General features: G+C 39.4%; 1 protein-coding gene across 1 annotated transcript in view; it reads left to right on the forward strand.

The window, feature by feature from the left end:
• The window catches only part of LOC126175744 (integrin beta-PS-like), a 188,814-nt gene that overhangs the window by 133,994 nt on the left and 37,240 nt on the right, over window positions 1-17,580 (forward strand). The window contains exons 9-10 of the mRNA XM_049922699.1: window positions 13,005-13,217; window positions 16,058-16,333. Coding sequence (XP_049778656.1) covers window positions 13,005-13,217; window positions 16,058-16,333 — 489 coding nt within the window. The remainder of the gene's footprint in view (window positions 1-13,004; window positions 13,218-16,057; window positions 16,334-17,580) is intronic.

Genomic DNA, 17,580 nt, shown 5'->3' on the forward strand with positions numbered 1-17,580 from the left:
GAATGTCAGGTCCCTTAATCGGGCAGGTAAGTTAGAAAATTTAAAAAAGGAAATGGATAGGTTAAAGTTAGATATAGTGGGATTTAGTGAAGTTCGGTGGCAGGAGGAACAAGACTTTCGGTCAGGTGAATACAGGGTTATAAATACAAAATCAAATAGGGGTAATGCAGGAGTAGGTTTAATAATGAATAAAAAAATAGGAGTGCGGGTAACCTACTACAAACAGCATATTGAACGCATTATTGTGGCCAAGATAGACACGAAGCCCACACCTACTACAGTAGTACAAGTTTATATGCCAACTAGTTCTGCAGATGAAGAAATTGATGAAATGTATGATGAGATAAAAGAAATTATTCAGGTAGTGAAGGGGGATGCAAATTTAATAGCCATGGGTGACTGAAATTCAAGAGTAGGAAAAGGGAGAGAAGGAAACATAGTAGGCGAATATGGATTGGGGGAAAGAAATGAAAGATGAAGCCGCCTGGTAGAGTTTTGCACAGAGCATAACTTAATCGTAGCTAACACTTGGTTCAAGAATCATGAAAGAAGGTTGTATACATGGAAGAATCCCGGAGATACTAAAAGGTATCAGATAGATTATATAATGGTAAGACAGAGATTTAGGAACCAGGTTTTAAATTGTAAGACATTTTGAGGGGCAGATGTGGACTCTGACCACAATCTATTGGTTATGAACTGTAGGTAAAAACTGAAGAAACTGCAAAAAAGGTGGGAATCTAAGGAGATGGGACCTCTATAAACTGACTAAATCAGAGGTGGTACAGAGTTTCAGGGAGAGCATAAGGAAACAATTGACAGGAATGGGGGAAGAAATACAGTAGAAGAAGAATGGGTAGCTCTGAGGGATGAAATAGTGAAGGCAGCAGAGGGTCAAGTAGGTAAAAAGACTAGGGCTAGTAGAGCTCCTTGGTTAACAGACAAAATATTGAATTTAATTGATGAAAGGAGAAAATATAAAAATGCAGTAAATGAAGCAGGCAAAAAGGAATACGAACATCTCAAAAATGAGATCGGCAGGAAGTGCAAAATGGCTAAGCAGGGACGGCTAGAGGACAAATGTAAGGATGTAGAGGCTTATCTCACTAGGGGTAAGATAGATACTGCCTACAGGAAAATTAAAGAGACCTTTGGAGTAAAGAGAACCACTTGTATGAATATCAAGAGCACAGATGGAAACCCAGTTCTAAGCAAAGAAGGGAAATCAGAAAGGTGGAAGGAGTATATAGAGGGTCTGTACAAGGGCGATGTACTTGAGGACAATATTATGGAAATGAAAGAGGATGTAGATGAAGATGAAATGGGAGATACAATACTGCATGAAGAATTTGACAGAGCACTGAAAGACCTGAGTCAGAACAAGGCCCCGGGAGTAGACAACATTCCATTAGAACTACTGATGGCCTTGGGAGAGCCAGTCCTGACAAAACTCTACCATCTGGTGAGCAAGATGAATGAGACAGGCGAAATACCCTCAGACTTCAAGAAGAATATAATAATTCCAATCCCAAAGAAAGCAGGTGTCGACAGATGTGAAAATTACTGAACTATCAGTTTAATAAGTCACAGCTGCAAAATACTACGACGAATGCTTTACAGACGTATGGAAAACTGGTAGAAGCCGACCTCGGGGAAGATCAGTTTGGATTCCGTAGAAATATTGGAACACATGTGGCAATACTGACCTTACGACTTATCTTAGAAGAAAGATTAAGGAAAGGCAAATCTATGTTTCTAGCATTTGTAGACTTAGAGAAAGCTTTTGATAATGTTGACTGGAATACTCTCTTTCAAATTCTAAAGGTGGCAGGGGTAAAATACAGGGAGCGAAAGGCTATTTACAACTTGTACAGAAACCAGATGGCAGTTATAAGAGTTGAGGGACATGAAAGGGAAGCAGTGGTTGGGAAGGGAGTAAGACAGGGTTGTAGCCTCTCCCCGATGTTATTCGATCTGTATATTGAGCGAGCAGTAAAGAAACAAAAGAAAAATTTGGAGTAGGTATTAAAATCCATGGAGAAGAAATAAAAACTTTGAGGTTCGCTGATGAGATTGTAATTCTATCAGAGACAGCAAAGGACTTGGAAGAGTAGTTGAACGGAATGGACAGTGTCTTGAAAGGAGGATATAAGATGAACATCAACAAAAACAAAATGAGGATAATGGAATGTAGTCGAATTAAGTCGGGTGATGCTGAGGGAATTAGATATAGATATGAGACACTTAAAGTAGTAAAGGAGTTTTGCTATTTGGGGAGCAAAATAACTGATGATGGTCGAAGTAGAGAAGATATAAAATGTAGACTGGCAATGGCAAGGAAAGCGTTTCTGAAGAAGAGAAATTTGTTAACATCGAGTATAGATTTAAGCGTCAGGAAGTCGTTTCTGAAAGTATTTGTATTGAGTGTAGCCATGTATGGAAGTGAAACGTGGATGATAAATAATTTGGACAAGAAGAGAATAGAAGCTTTTGAAGTGTGGTGCTACAGAAGAATGCTGAAGATTAGATAGGTAGATCACATAACTAATGATGAAGTATTGAATAGAATTGGGGAGAAGATGAGTTTGTGGCATAGCTTGACAAAAAGAAGGGACCGGTTAGTAGGACATGTTCTGAGGCATCAAGGGATCACAAATTTAGCTTTGGAGGGCAGAATGGGGGGTAAAAATTGTAGAGGGAGACCAAGAGATGAATACACTAAGCAGATTCAGAAGGATGTAGGTTGCAGTAGGTATTGGGAGATGAAGAAGCTCGCACAGGATAGGGCAGCATGGAGAGCTGCATCAAACCAGTCTCAGGACTGAAGACCACAACAACAACAACAAGCCTTCATTTCTCTTTAGTCCAAAAAGAATCAGGATCTGTTATATTCTGTGGTTTATCTGTACTTCATTGGTGTTCAAAGAACTTCTGTTGATGAAATAGAAGACACACAATAGTGGGAGTTGGGGTCATTTGGAACTACAGTCCTCTGTGTCTCAGAATAGGACTTACTAGGACACTTTGCTGAGTGGTACAACCAAGGTGGACAAGCAGTTTTCTTAGCTTTGGAAACAACAGCTTAATCAATAGCACAAACTCATCCAGAAGCTGACAACTACACCATTTGTGAGATTTTTTATTATGTACAAACCCACAGGCTTATAATCATGTGAAAAAATTGGACCCTTTGTTTGAACCATCAATACTGCCCTTGCCCATTATTAACTAACTTTTAAGTGAACATTTTGCAACAAAAATGTATATGATGGCTACTCACTTAAGAGTTCCTCCAACATTGTAAGGCAACATCAGACAGTTACATATCATGGCTCGTAGACCTTGCAGGACCTGAGTAGAAAATGGAAGTTTATGTCTTCTTGTGGAAATGGTATGAAGAATCATTAATATGTGAAGTACTGGTCATATTAGCAAAAGTTTTTGCTGAAGCATTAAGACAGTGATATCCTTCTTTAGCTGAATGGTTCAAATGGCTCTGATCACTTTGGGACTCAACTTCTAAGCTCATCAGTCCCATAGAACTTAGAACTACTTAAACCTAACTAACCTAAAGACATCACACACATCCATGCCCGAGGCAGGATTCGAACCTGCGACCGTAGCGGTCTCGCGGTTCCAGACTGTAGTGCCTAGAACCGCACGGCCACTCCGGCCGGCGTCTTTAGCTGAAGTTTTGCTTATTGCCAGGGCTCTTAAGATTTCACAAGCAGCTCAGGCTATCTTTTCCACAGAATATGATATATCAGAACTGTTATCTTGAATAGCAAATGCGACATGATCTAGTAAGCCAGATGTCAAAATGCAAAAGTCTCACGCAGTCCAGGTAGAAATGAAGCAGCCCTGCTTGACTGGTCAGACAACAGGCACTGCATCATGACAGTTTTTGCACTCAGTCTCAGCAATATTTTTTGTGGACAGCCCAGTTATACTTGATGTCTTTTCTTTACATGCTGTATATAGTTTCCTACATTACAATGATGTCTATTAACGATGTTTTTGCCAGGATCGCATAACAGTGGTTGTCAGAATTGACCAAGTCATCATCAGTCGAGTGCAACAGTGAAAATAAACTTCACAAATTCAGTGGCAGCACAGTGCCACCCTACACTGTTAGCAATGGTTTATCATATTCCAATTTTATTCCTTTTTTATGTGGGGAACTCAGTCTAAATTATTAATCAGCCTATTTGTCTCTGATTGGGGCCTCCAGCTTTAAAATAAGTAGCAGCTAAGCTATCAAGTTATGTTCATCCTGAATTTCAGATACTAGGCTGGGTAGTTGTGGAATTAATGTATAAGCAAGTTATCAGAATCCTTCTTTGTAGTGGCAGAACCCTCAGCAGAAAAATAATTTTTGCCTCAATACATAAACACTTTCTGGGTGTTCTATCCAATATTTGTAGATGTGAATCCAATTGCCCCCTTATTTTCTACAGGCTTCTAATTTTTCTGCCCACTTTGCACTAAAACAGTTGGTAATGGTAAAATTTTTCAGAACCCACCCAATACCTTTGGCCTTTCAGGATGAAGTCAGAGTAGAACTTATCACTTAGAGGAGTTATAAGAGCTGTCCCAGATTCCTTATAGCAGTTGGGCAAGACCTTTTAGTTATTGTTCACACAGCAGGTGGTGCATTATGCCTTTGTGGGTATGTCCCCTTCCACATCCTAATGATTTATTTTCAAATTTGGCAGGGGTCATTATGACTCTAAGATTCAGCTTTCAGAAGATTATTTTCGACTGCCTTTGAATGAGGCTTCTAAAGCTATTCTAGTGTTAGATACTCCTTATGACCTCCATTAATATAACAGGTTACCTTTCAGCATTGCTAGTGCACTAGCAATCTTCCGGAAGTTTCTATTTATTTATTTATTGTTCCGTGGGACCACATTAAGAAGAAGTCTCCATGGTCATGGAACGGTAATCAATATTCTAGAACAAACTATTGCCAACATTCCACAATGTGTCTGTTATCTGGGTAATATATTAGGTTGGTACTTAAGTTCATAGCATTTTTGTTTTGCACATTGGTGTCATGGTTGCCATAGGTTTATTTCTCAATTGTAATTTTTTATTTGTAGTTCACTTTTGCTATTTGAGTTTGCATTTTGTCATTTAGAGATAGTTAATGGAGATGTGGACTCTAGAAAATGGTAAACAAAGTGTAAAAATCAGAACATTTCCAACATATTCTGCTGTTTGAGTTTAGTCGAGGGGTGGCAGCAGTAGAGGCACCGGAATCATTTATGTCGTTTGTGAGGATATTGTCATTAGACAGAGCAGAGCAAGAAATTGGTCATCCCATTCTAAGGAGAATCATTTTGACATTAATGACTCTCCACATTCAGGAAGACCTTTGGGGCTTGATGACGGTTGTTTAAACGCATTAATCCATACTGATCCACGTCAGTGTATTCGAGAACTGGTAAATGTGATGAATGGTAATCTTTCCACCAACCATTCCTATCCTTTATTGTTACTGATGACAAGAAATGGTGCTTTTTGATGAACATTAAGGAAAGGACAGGAATGGTTGAGCCAAAAAAAAAAAAAAAAAAAAAAAATCGGCAACTACCTGTACAAAGAAACGTGTGCCACCCACCCATATTCTGCTACACTGACAAAAAACACTATACAGGAGTTGGGTTGGGAAACCATTCGGCACCCACGTTATTCACCTGACCTTGTGCCCCAGGTTTTTTTTCTGCTCTTTATCAAACGAACTTCAAAGAACTTCTTTCCAGATGAAAATGCACTCCAAACATGGCTCAATGAGTTCTTTGTCTCAAAGCCACGTGATTACTACAGTCACAGAATTGAAAAGTTACCCCAATATTGGCAGACTGTTGCAAACAGTGAAGGAGAATATGTTATTAATGACTAAAGTCTCTGTTATGTGTATCTGTTGTGTTCATTAAACTTACAAAAAAATGCTATGAACTTATGCACCACCCTAATAGTAGTGACAAGAAGAAGTCAAGAGGAGCGTATATTGAATCTCCAGCAAATATTTTCAGTCCTCTTGAAAGCCAGGTTTAAGTGCTATTCATCAAAATGCTCCTTCTTTCAGCGTTCTATTAATTATGCAGGATATATCATTAGCCTGGATTGCCTTGAATCAAAGTCAGAGAATGTGGTAGGTATCTCCCATATACCATTACCAAAAACTTGCTGGTTTTTATGTGTGAGGTTACGTATATGCCCAATGTATTCCCCCAAAAATTGTCATGATAGCCCATACATTGAATTAACTTTGTAGGAAAGTGATCCCTTCCCAGTGGTCCACAGATTGCCAACAAGCATTTTTAAGCTGAAGCAATGTCTCCAAACTGCTCCATGCATAACCTTATATCAGCCACATTTTCCAACTGTCAGTCACTGATGTATCGCCATACATAACAGGGGCCATCCTGTTGCATACAAACCCAGATAGTTTGGAACAGTCTTTCACATTCACTTCTAAGATGTTGACCATACCACAACAAAAATTATTCACAGATAGAGAAGAAGGAATTGGCAATTACTTTTGATATCCAGAAGTTATGCGTGGTAAAAAATTTCATCTGGTCTCAGAGAATAAGTCATTGTTGTCCATATTTGGCCGAACGTCAGAGTTTCATGAGTGGATATCTCAGGGGTTACAATGGTGGGTACTTTTCTTATCAAATAACCAGTATTCAATTAATTATCATATATCAGCTTATCACACAAATGCTAATGTGCTGTCAGGATTCCCTTGGAGTGTGGGTCATTAATTTGATAAGGAGGAGACTGTCTAGTTCCAGACTGATTCACAGTAAGAACAGTAGTTTCCAATCACTTCCAGAGATTCTGGAGCAGCCACACATAAGGATCCACTATTCACCAATCATATAAATTGGCTGACTGCAAGCACTTCCTTCAGCAGCCTTTGTGGAATTTAGCTTTTGTTTCTATTCCATGACACCAGGCCCTTACTCTTTCCCAATGCGTCCTGTTGTTAAAACATGATGACTGCCAGGGTTGAGTTGGCGACTCAGGAGGTTCTGCACTTGGTATGTTGCAACTCCTGCAACACTTCCACTGGGACATTTCCAGAATGAAGACTATTGTCTAACAATATGTGCATTGATTAAACAATGGAAAATCCAGGATGGAATGTAACAATTTTAAGAAAAGGAAAGTTGCTATGTACCATATAGCAGAGATGCTGAGTTGCAAGGAGGCACAACAAATAGACTGTCGCTGTAATAGACCTAGATGCGAGACCTGTCCCATACATCTTCCCTCCACCATGTACTCCAGTCCAGTCACAAACATCACCTATCCCATGAAAAGCAGGGCTACCTGTGAGATCAGTCATTTGATCTACAAGCTAAGCTGCAACCGCTCTGCTGCATTCTATGTGGGCATGACAACCAACAAGCTGTCTGTCTGCATTAATGACCACCAACAAACTGTGGCCAAGAAACAGGTGGACCACCCTGTTGCTGAGCACACTGCCCAACATGACATCCTTCATTTCAATGACTGCATTACAGCCTGTGCCATATGAATCCTTCCCACCAACACCAGCTTCTCTGAATTGCACAGTTGGGGACTTTCCCTGCAATATATCCTGCGTTCCCCTAACCCTCCTGGCCTCAAATTTCATTAGTTATTGTTCTCACCCATCCACCCCCTTCCCTGTTCCCATTCCAGCACTACAAGCTCTCATTCCACCATCGCCTATAATCTTTTTACATTACTGCCCATTAAAATTGCTATGCCACAAAGATGACATGCTACAGATGTGAAATTTAACTGACAGGAAGAAGATGCTGTAATATGCAAGTGGTTAGCTTTTCAGAGTATTCACACAAGGCTGGCGCTGGTGGCAACACCTACAACATGTTGACATGAGGAATGTTTCCAACTGATTTCTCACACACAAACAGCAGTTGACAGGCATTGCCTGGTGAAACATTGTTGTGATACCTCATGTAAGGAGGAGAAATGTGTACCATCACGTTTCCGACTTTGATAAAGGTTGGATTGTAGCCTATCACAATTGTGGTTTATCGTGTCGTAACATTGCTGCTTGCGTTGGTCGAGATCCAATGACTGTTAGCAGAATATGGAATCAGTGGGTTCAGGAGGGTAATACAGAATTTCGTGCTGGATCCCAATGGTCTCTTACCACTAGCAGTCAAGATGACAGGCATCATGGCTGTAACGGATCATGCAGCCACGTCTCGATCCCTGAGTCAACAGATGGGGACGTTTGCATGACAACAACCATCTGCACGAACAGTTCAATGATGTTTGCAGCAGCATGGACTATCAGTTCGGAGACCATGACTGTGGTTACCCTTGACACTGCATCACAGACAGGAGCGCCTGCAATGGTGTACTCAACGACGAACCTGGGTGCACGAATGGCAAAACATCATTTTTTCGGATGAATCCAGGTTCTGTTTGCAGCATCACGATGGTCGCATCAGTGTTTGGCAACATCACGGTGAATGCACATTGGAAGTGTGTAATCGTCATTGCCATACTGGCGTATCACCTGGTATGATGGTATGGGGTGCCATTGGTTACACGTCTCGGTCATCTCTTGTTCGCATTGGCGGCACTTTGAACAGTGGACATTTCATTACAGATGTGTTACGACCCATGGCTCTATCCTTCATTCGATCCCTGCGAAGCCCTACATTTCAGTAGGATAATGCACAACCGCATGTTGCAGGTCCTGTACGGGCCTTTCTGGATACAGAAAACGTTTGACTGCTACCCTGACCAGCACATTCTCCAGATCTCTCACCAATTGAAAACATCTGGTCAATGGGGTACACGCCATCCAAGCTCTGTTTGACTCAATGCCCAGGCGTATCAAGGCCTTTATTACGGCCAGATGTGGTTGTTCTGGGTACTGATTTCTCAGGATCTATGCACCCAAGTTGCACGAAAATGTAATCACATGTCAGTTCTAGTATAATATATTTGTCCAATGAATACCCGTTTATCATCTGCATTTCTTCTTGGTGTAGCAATTTTAATGTGTATTGGCCACATATAGATGAGGATGTTGTGTGAGTGGCTCAAAAATGTCAGGGTTGTCAGTCACAGCAGTCGGCACCAAACCTACCAGCCATACCCTATGCCTATCCAGCTTTGGGATCAGATGCATGTAGATTTTGTAGGCCCATCCATGGAGCCATCTGGTTAATTTTGATAGATAAATATTATCATTTCCTATATGTAATAAAAATTCAATAGACTATGATGGAAAATACTACTAAGGCCCTTGCAATTATTTTTTCTAATGAAGGAGCTCCACAATCTCTTTTCACAAATAATGGACTGCAGTTTACTCCCATTGGATTTTAATGGTTTTGCACCACAATGGAATAAGCATGCTACCACATCTCCATTTTACCCTGCATCTAATGACATCATAGAATGTTTAGTGAGAATGTTTAAGAGGCGGATGGAAAAATTTTGATTTCCACTCCTATCTATACTGTACTTATGTCCGTTTTATCCTTAAACTGGGCAATGCCATTCTAAGATCAAAGCCCAGCAGACCTTTTAGATGGATGCTCGCATCTTTCCATGCCTGACTTGGTGCAGCTTCATCATCACAATAAGAAGAAGAAGAAGGGGTATGCACATTTGGACATATGCCTAGCTGTATATGTGGTTCCATCTACACTCAGCAAGGCTGCCAGCTGGTCTTGGTGACCACACTTAAGAAGTCTTATGGACTGGTGGTATAACCAGCTCTCTTTGCAACATTCAGGGCAAACTTTGCCTTTGGATTTGCCACACCAATGGGGACAGCCCTGTTGCCCACTCCTAGGACAGGCTAAAGCAGGCATAGGAACTATAGCCAACATCCCAGGATGCAGATGCCTAGCATTTATGATTCTCCAACTGCCATCCATGACTCCTAAGAATCTGGACCTTGATGACATCATAGGAGGGCCTAAATCTGTGCCAGGTCTGATGTCAGACCCACAGCCCACTCTGGAACCAGAACCAAGGTGTGGTCTCACCTACCATCACCTCCTGCATCTCTGATGTCAGATCCGGGAACTGTTCCTCAGCCACCAGCAGCATCAACAGCCACACTCTGGCCTCTGCAGCAAGCCATGTCCATCTCATTCTCCCCCACTGCAGCTTGGATGGTTCTGGCCCTATGGCCCAACTCAAGGTGGGAGGAATCTTGTAATCCCACACCCATTTCGATGGATCAGTTGATATAATTGTGCATGCGTGGAGTGAGGCCACTAGGGTGCCATAGAGTAATACATCCACTGGTGCCAGGTCACATGGGTAAAGGTCGGTGGCAAACGTAAGTACTGCCATGGCCTGTATTGGCCACATTTGGCTCAGCTCACTGATGTGTAACACATGCTCTCTGGTGGACTTATTTACATGGACCTTGTGATATTTGATTATTTTATAGACACTGATTTGGACTTTGTTTTTCTCTCCTTTGACATCTGGCTTGTACATGGACATGTCTATTTTTCTAATATATGATGATTCTCCATTTGACTGCAGATTGTGCCGTCTGTGAGAGAACCGACACTTTGTGCATGCTTCTGCGTTGGACAAATGTATAGTGTTCTAGTGTTCTCCAGTATTAAAATTTGATTTATTCAGTAGATCTCCATAGTATTTTAATGACTAAGAGGTATTCACCTCCAGAAGTCTTTGTTTCTGTTTAGTTCAAGAAGAGTAAGAATCTATTATATTCTGTGATTTATCTATACTTAACTAGTATTCAATACCACCTGTGTTGTTGAAGAAGCAGACTTGCAACACTAGGTTTTATGAAAGATAAATAATACTATGACCACCATTCTAGTCTACTTGTCAATATTTTATTGCTTGAGAAGGTACACTAAACATACCAGAGTAACAAGTAATAAGTGTGTCATTGTAAGCATCCTTCCTAAGCATATCCCAAGAAAAGTAACTGAATATTGCAAAATTGTCACAGAAGTATCAATTCAGAAATTTCTGGTCACCAACACAACTGCAGTTGATTCGGGGAGAAATGAGAGCTACGGAAACGTCAGTGGGAAAATGGCTGAAACAGTCTGGTATTACCTCATGTGCAGACAGGACAAGATGCTTTGCCCCAAATAGGCAACTAAGGCACTGCCGATAGTGAAAGCAAAGCTCTCTGAATGAAGATCCTCATCATTTCTGGTACATCCTCAAAATGAGAAGTGTGTAGCTGAGATACCACATTGACAACATAGATTCAATGAAGGAAAAAGAACCAAAACAGCAACAGATTTTGTTGATCATTTTCTGAGCTCCCGTAACAGGTATCACAAAACTTGTGGTGTTTTATGACCTCCATAGAGTATGTATTTGTGTTGGTGCTGATGGGTTAGTTATATCAATGTGGAAGGTTAAGGAAATATTAAAATGCTACAGAATTAATGCTATCGAAAGGAAAGTCACGTGATAAAACACCTAATCCCCACAACATCCTGGAGTCTGAGTGACATACCCCACTGTTCTAACCTTCCCCAGCCCATCCCTCTTTCCTCTCCAATGAATGAGCTGATAGTTCTGAAAGTTGGACTAGATTTTGGTATTTCACGTGTTTTGGAAGTGATTGCGATTTTGACATGTTTATTTTCGAGCACTGTGGGATGTTGTAACCCCCTCAATAATGTAATGTGTGGTAATGTGTGGTGTTGTGAATTTATGCGCTGTTCCATATACCATACACATTAGAAAACTTGTGTTAACTGTAAGACTGATAGTTGATCCAGATTTCTCCCAGGTAACTCTGACAGAATAATTTATAATACACTATTTAAACTAGTCCTTATTCACTTAAAACTTCACAGATACATTCAAAATTTTCAAACTGACATCTGCAATAAAATATTATCTTTCAGATTAAATGTACAGAAACATAAATTCCTATATCTGCATACTATATAAAGTAAGCAGCAACAAATATCATTATTAACTGATTATAGGACCAACTACAAAACTATATACAGGTTTCTGTGCTTTTACAACTACTAATCTGTCATTAAAGGTATCCAGGTGTTTGCACTACAGTCCAGGAGGAAACAAACTACAGATATTCTACTGTAGATGTATTTATTCTTTCACATATACTCTCTGACCCTTTCCAGCTAAGAGCCTTGGGTATGTCATATTTTTCTGGAAACAAAAATTTTGTTGAATGTAAACTTACGCCTTATAAATTTCTGGCAGTGGTTTGATGCTTTAAATTACATGAGGAATTATTTACAATGAATATAAAGAATATGTACAGTAAGTACTAGATCCCATACAAAAAAGTATAGTAGTGTATCCACAAAAATGTGCTTTTAATATCTTAGGTTTATGTATCTTCCTAGTAATTGCTCATGCTATGTGTGCATTTTTTTCTTGTGGATCTGTTTTATATTGTCTTCAAAGAGCATACGTCATCCTTTTATTTCCTTTAATATGTTATGTATATTATAGAACAAAACCTGCCAACTTGATCAGGAATACTCACTGACAGTTTGAGCATGCCGTCCCTTATACATTAATTCTGATACTCTTATGTTGTATGTTAGTATAAGTACTTGTTGTACTGACACAATGGTATCTCTCCAGGAATGGCTCTTCAAAAGAAAATGATCAGCCAAAGAATTTCCTTGAACTTATAATGAAAGTATTGGTTAATGCTTTTTTTTAAAAAAATACATGAAACACTATTGTTTGTGATGTGCTTTTACATCCATTTCTAAAATTTATTTCCAATCATTTATAATGCTTTACCATTTTTCCCTCTTCATATGTTAAAGGGCAGTAAAATCATTTTTTTCCTTTTGTACTTTATGGCTAATTCTGTGGTATCTAGCAACACTAAAAATTCTTTCTTGTTTGTTAATTTGAACCTATTTGTTGAGTGATGTTATACCAAACTGTAAGTATTAACATATTTGTTGAATGAAACCTACAAACAGTAATTTTCATTTTACCTTCAGGAAAAGAAGCCTAATGCCTCTGAATGCAATGAAATGGGAACTCTTGTATGTGGGAACTGTGCATGCAATTCAGGTAGATTTGGAGAAAGGTGTGAATGCAATGGTACAGATATTTTAGATGATGAAGAAGTTTGTCGTAGCAGCAACTCCTCTGAAATTTGTTCAGGACGAGGACGATGCATTTGTGGAAAGTGTTACTGTGAAGAAAAAGAGGTAATGGTCTTTCATGTACACCAAATGCTGTAAAATGTCTGTAACATAATGTTTATGCCAGTAACACACATATAAAATATTTGACAACAATAACTCCAACAACAAATCACTGATATCTCAAATTTAATAGTTTCAACTATAATGGGTGCCATTCAGGGTATCATTTAAATTTCTTTTAGTGACACACTTCATAAAAGAAGTACTCGTTCCAAAGGTTGGTTTGAACTATACAGTGCCTTACAGACATGTCCTTTTTTATGTGGTATGCTCTTGCCTCCCAACAACCTGAAAACTGATGCACCCAATCAGTTGTATAGGAATTTACAATTTAATATATACTCCAAACCATGATTCTTTTTCCATATATAAGGCATTGCCAATGGTGAACAAACTCCAACTGTCAGAAATATGTTAGATATAGAGTACTAAAAATAACGTTGTGATTGAAGTGGAGGAAAATGTATTAACATATATTAATATAAGGGGCAGGGAAATGAGACAGTTGGGAAAAAAGTTAGTAAACTGTTTATTATTAAAAAAGTAACCTTTATGATCATAACTACATTTATCCCACTGTGAGACAAGACTGTCAGTGCCTTCATGGAAAAATGTTTGCAGTTGCTTATGCAACCATGATTATCTGAAGCAAATTGACAGCCATGAATGTCTTTCTTCATGGCTCCAAAAATATGAAAATCACATGGGGAGAGATCGTGACTCTATGGAAGATGTGTAAGGGGTTCCCAGTGAAACTTCTGCAAAGTAGTCAAAACAATTTTGACAACATGCACGCCATGAGGGAAGACATTTGTTGTCATCGATTTGCTTCGGTCAAAGAGGTGCATGCTTGGGTACAATCGTCATTCAACAGGCAACTGCAAAGATTTTTCCATGAAGGCACTGACCATCTTGTCTCACAGTGGGGTAAATTTATTAACAGTTATGGTGATTACTTTTGACATAATAAATGGTTTACTTACTTTTTCCGTCTGTCTTGTTTTCAGTTGACTGCAACATATAAAAATCAGTCATCCTGTTATCTAGAGGTCAGCAAGTTATCATACAAACAAATAGACAATGTGACCAGATTGTTACGTACCTGGAGTTTCCATTGTTTAATAGATAAAGTGATACTTTTTAAAATCAATTGATATGTTTCACATCTTAATGAGGTTTCATTTCATTACCCTCATCAGTGAATAAAAATAATTAACTTTTTGACAGTATTAACAAGCAATAAAAAGGTTTAGATAAGGTGCCAGAGTCTTATTGTAAGCAAATCTGCTCCACAGATTGCAGGGCCCTTGTCATACAAAGCCAACTTATCATTTAGTGAAGTGCAGCTTTGGGGTAGTATAGCTGTGCTTTGGCACCACTACTACAGCAGAGAAAGAAAGAGAAATGTAGAGCAACTGCACATAAAACATTGTTCCTGAGTATGTGTTCCATGAGTTGTGCAGCACATGCTCTCATGGTAGTTTTCTGAAGCTTAGAGCCAACTCCAGATTGACCTGTCTACTCTTGTAAGTGCTGTGTATAGAGGCTAGAGCATCTGTCTACAGTGTTCCTATGGAAGAGGAAGAGCTAAGATTGCTCAGATGCAGAGCTTGTGTTCTATCCTGTTAGAGAACAGTAATGCACGGAACCTACAAAAGCACAATTCTGCCATCTAGTGACAATGGTAGAATACATCCTAGGCTGAGCCTTCCTTTAAAGCAGTGTTGTCATCTTGCTGCAAGTTAATGATACTGCATTTGGAATCACAAACTAATTCTTAATTATATTGAACACAGAAATAATTCACTTAAACTTCCTTATGAATAAAAATATATGGTTTTGAATATAATTATGTCATTAGATTTTGAAACTAAGAGGCACCATTTCAATATTTGTGTGTTTCACAGCAGTATGGTTATTGGTACAGAACAAAAAACTAACATATTCACCATGTATTGAGCCTATGCCATCTAGGTTACACTGGTTGAGTACAAAACCACAGTCAAGTATTCATGTTTGTGTAATATACGAGGGCTATCCACAAAGTACATTACGTTTTGGAATTAAAAATAAATAAAGCATTGGAAATTTTTTTATTATATACAGATGAAAGCCACACTTAAATACTACTTTTCTACATAGTTGCCATTTAAATTAAGGCACTTATCATAGCAATGGACGAGCTTGGAAATTCCTTCATCGTAAAATTCGGCCGCTTGCGCCTTCAACCACATGATTACCTCTTGTTGAAGCTGTGCGTCATCATCAAAACGCTGCATAGCCAACCACTTCTTCATTGCTGGGAATAAGTGGAAATCGCTCGGTGCCAGGTCGAGACTGTACGGCGGATGAGGAAACAACTCCCACTTAAAAGATTCGAGAACTTCACGAGTGGCATTTGCCGTGTGAGCTCGGGCGTTGTCGTGAATCAGCAAGATCTTTGAGCCCAACTTTCCCCTGCATTTACAAATGTCTGCTTGTGTCTGTGTATATGCGGATGGATATGTGTGTGTGTGCGAGTGTATACCTGTCCTTTTTTCCCCCTAAGGTAAGTCTTTCCGCTCCCGGGATTGGAATGACTCCTTACCCTCTCCCTTAAAACCCAAATCCTTTCGTCTTTCCCTCTCCTTCCCTCTTTCCTGATGAGGCAACCGTTGGTTGCGAAAGCTTGAATTTTGTGTGTATGTTTGTGTTTGTTTGTGTGTCTATCGACCTGCCAGCGCTTTTGTTTGGTAAGTCTCATCATCTTTCTTTTTAGATATATAGCCTTTAAATGATATTTATAGCTGAATACAGAATTTGTGTTAGTTTGAAAATCAACATAAAATTATATTTATTTGCAGGGTGTTAGTGGTGACTATTGTGAATGTGATGACTTTTCCTGTGAGGTGGTTAATGGTAAGATATGTTCAGGCCATGGCAGTTGTAAATGTGGTACATGCATTTGTGTGTTGCCATGGACAGGAAAAGCATGCCAGTGTTACAATAACACTGATTTATGCAAATCACCAATAACTGGAAAAGAATGTTCAGGCAATGGTCACTGTGAGTGTGGCAAATGTGTGTGTAAGACTACAGATGGACTTCCATATTCGGGAGATTTTTGTGAAAAGGACCCTGTAAGTATGAGAAAGGATGGCAAATATATTTGGTGTTAATGTTAATGTTACTGTATGTGTTCATAGCCACTGCTCAAATTATTAATCCTCTTGCTAGGGGTTGGAAGCTCAGGTCGCCAATTTTCCGTGTTTGCAAGTGTTTTTTTTATTTTTTATTTTCTTCATTTTTTAAAAATCTGTCTTCTCCAAAACACAATGCCTGTTTCCTTTTTTATTCTTTACTCAAAAATGTTTCCACACCTATGTATCATCTTCAGTGATTCTTGTTTTACATCTGAAATGGCATTAATTTTTAAGTTAATGCAGTTGCAGAAATAAAACAAATCTACTGAAATGGCACATAGGTTGTGATGAAGCAATCTGGGATATTTTTTACTTCCCCTTCTGCCTACTTAAAATTCATGTTTTTTCAGTTTTAACTAATTAGCATTAACATACGCGAATATAATCTGCATTGTCATAAAAGAGAAAGTTGGCTCTCAGTTTTAAAGAATATAACACCAGATCTAATTTGTGATTAGTTTTATGGATGTAATTGGTTTTCTAATTAATTTCAACTATCCCCCCCATGAACCATGGACCTTGCTGTTGGTGGGGAGGCTTGCGTGCCTCAGCGATACAGATAGCCGTACCGTAGGTACAACCACAACGGAGGGGTATCTGTTGAGAGGCCAGACAAACGTGTGGTTCCTGAAGAGGGGCAGCAGCCTTTTCAGTAGTTGCAAGGGCAACAGTCTGGATGATTGACTGATCTGACCTTGTAACAATAACCAAAACGGCCTTGCTGTGCTGGTACTGCGAACGGCTGAAAGCAAGGGGAAACTACGGCCGTAATTTTTCCTGAGGGCATGCAGCTTTACTGTATGATTAAATGATGATGGCGTCCTCTTGGGTAAAATATTCCGGAGGTAAAATAGTCCCCCATTCGGATCTCCGGGCGGGGACTACTCAAGAGGATGTCGTTATCAGGAGAAAGAAAACTGGTGTTCTACGGATCGGAGCGTGGAATGTCAGATCCCTTCATCGGGCAGGTAGGTTAGAAAATTTAAAAAGGGAAATGGATAGGTTAAAGTTAGATATAGTGGGAATTAGTGAAGTTCGGTGGCAGGAGGAACAAGACTTCTGGTCAGGTGACTACAGGGTTATAAACACAAAGTCAAATAGGGGTAATGCAGGAGTAGGTTTAATAATGAACAGGAAAATAGGAATGCGGGTAAGCTACTACAAACAGCATAGTGAACGCATTA

Source organism: Schistocerca cancellata, chromosome 3 (assembly GCF_023864275.1).
Source record: "Schistocerca cancellata isolate TAMUIC-IGC-003103 chromosome 3, iqSchCanc2.1, whole genome shotgun sequence".
NCBI classification, from domain to species: Eukaryota; Metazoa; Arthropoda; class Insecta; order Orthoptera; family Acrididae; genus Schistocerca; species Schistocerca cancellata.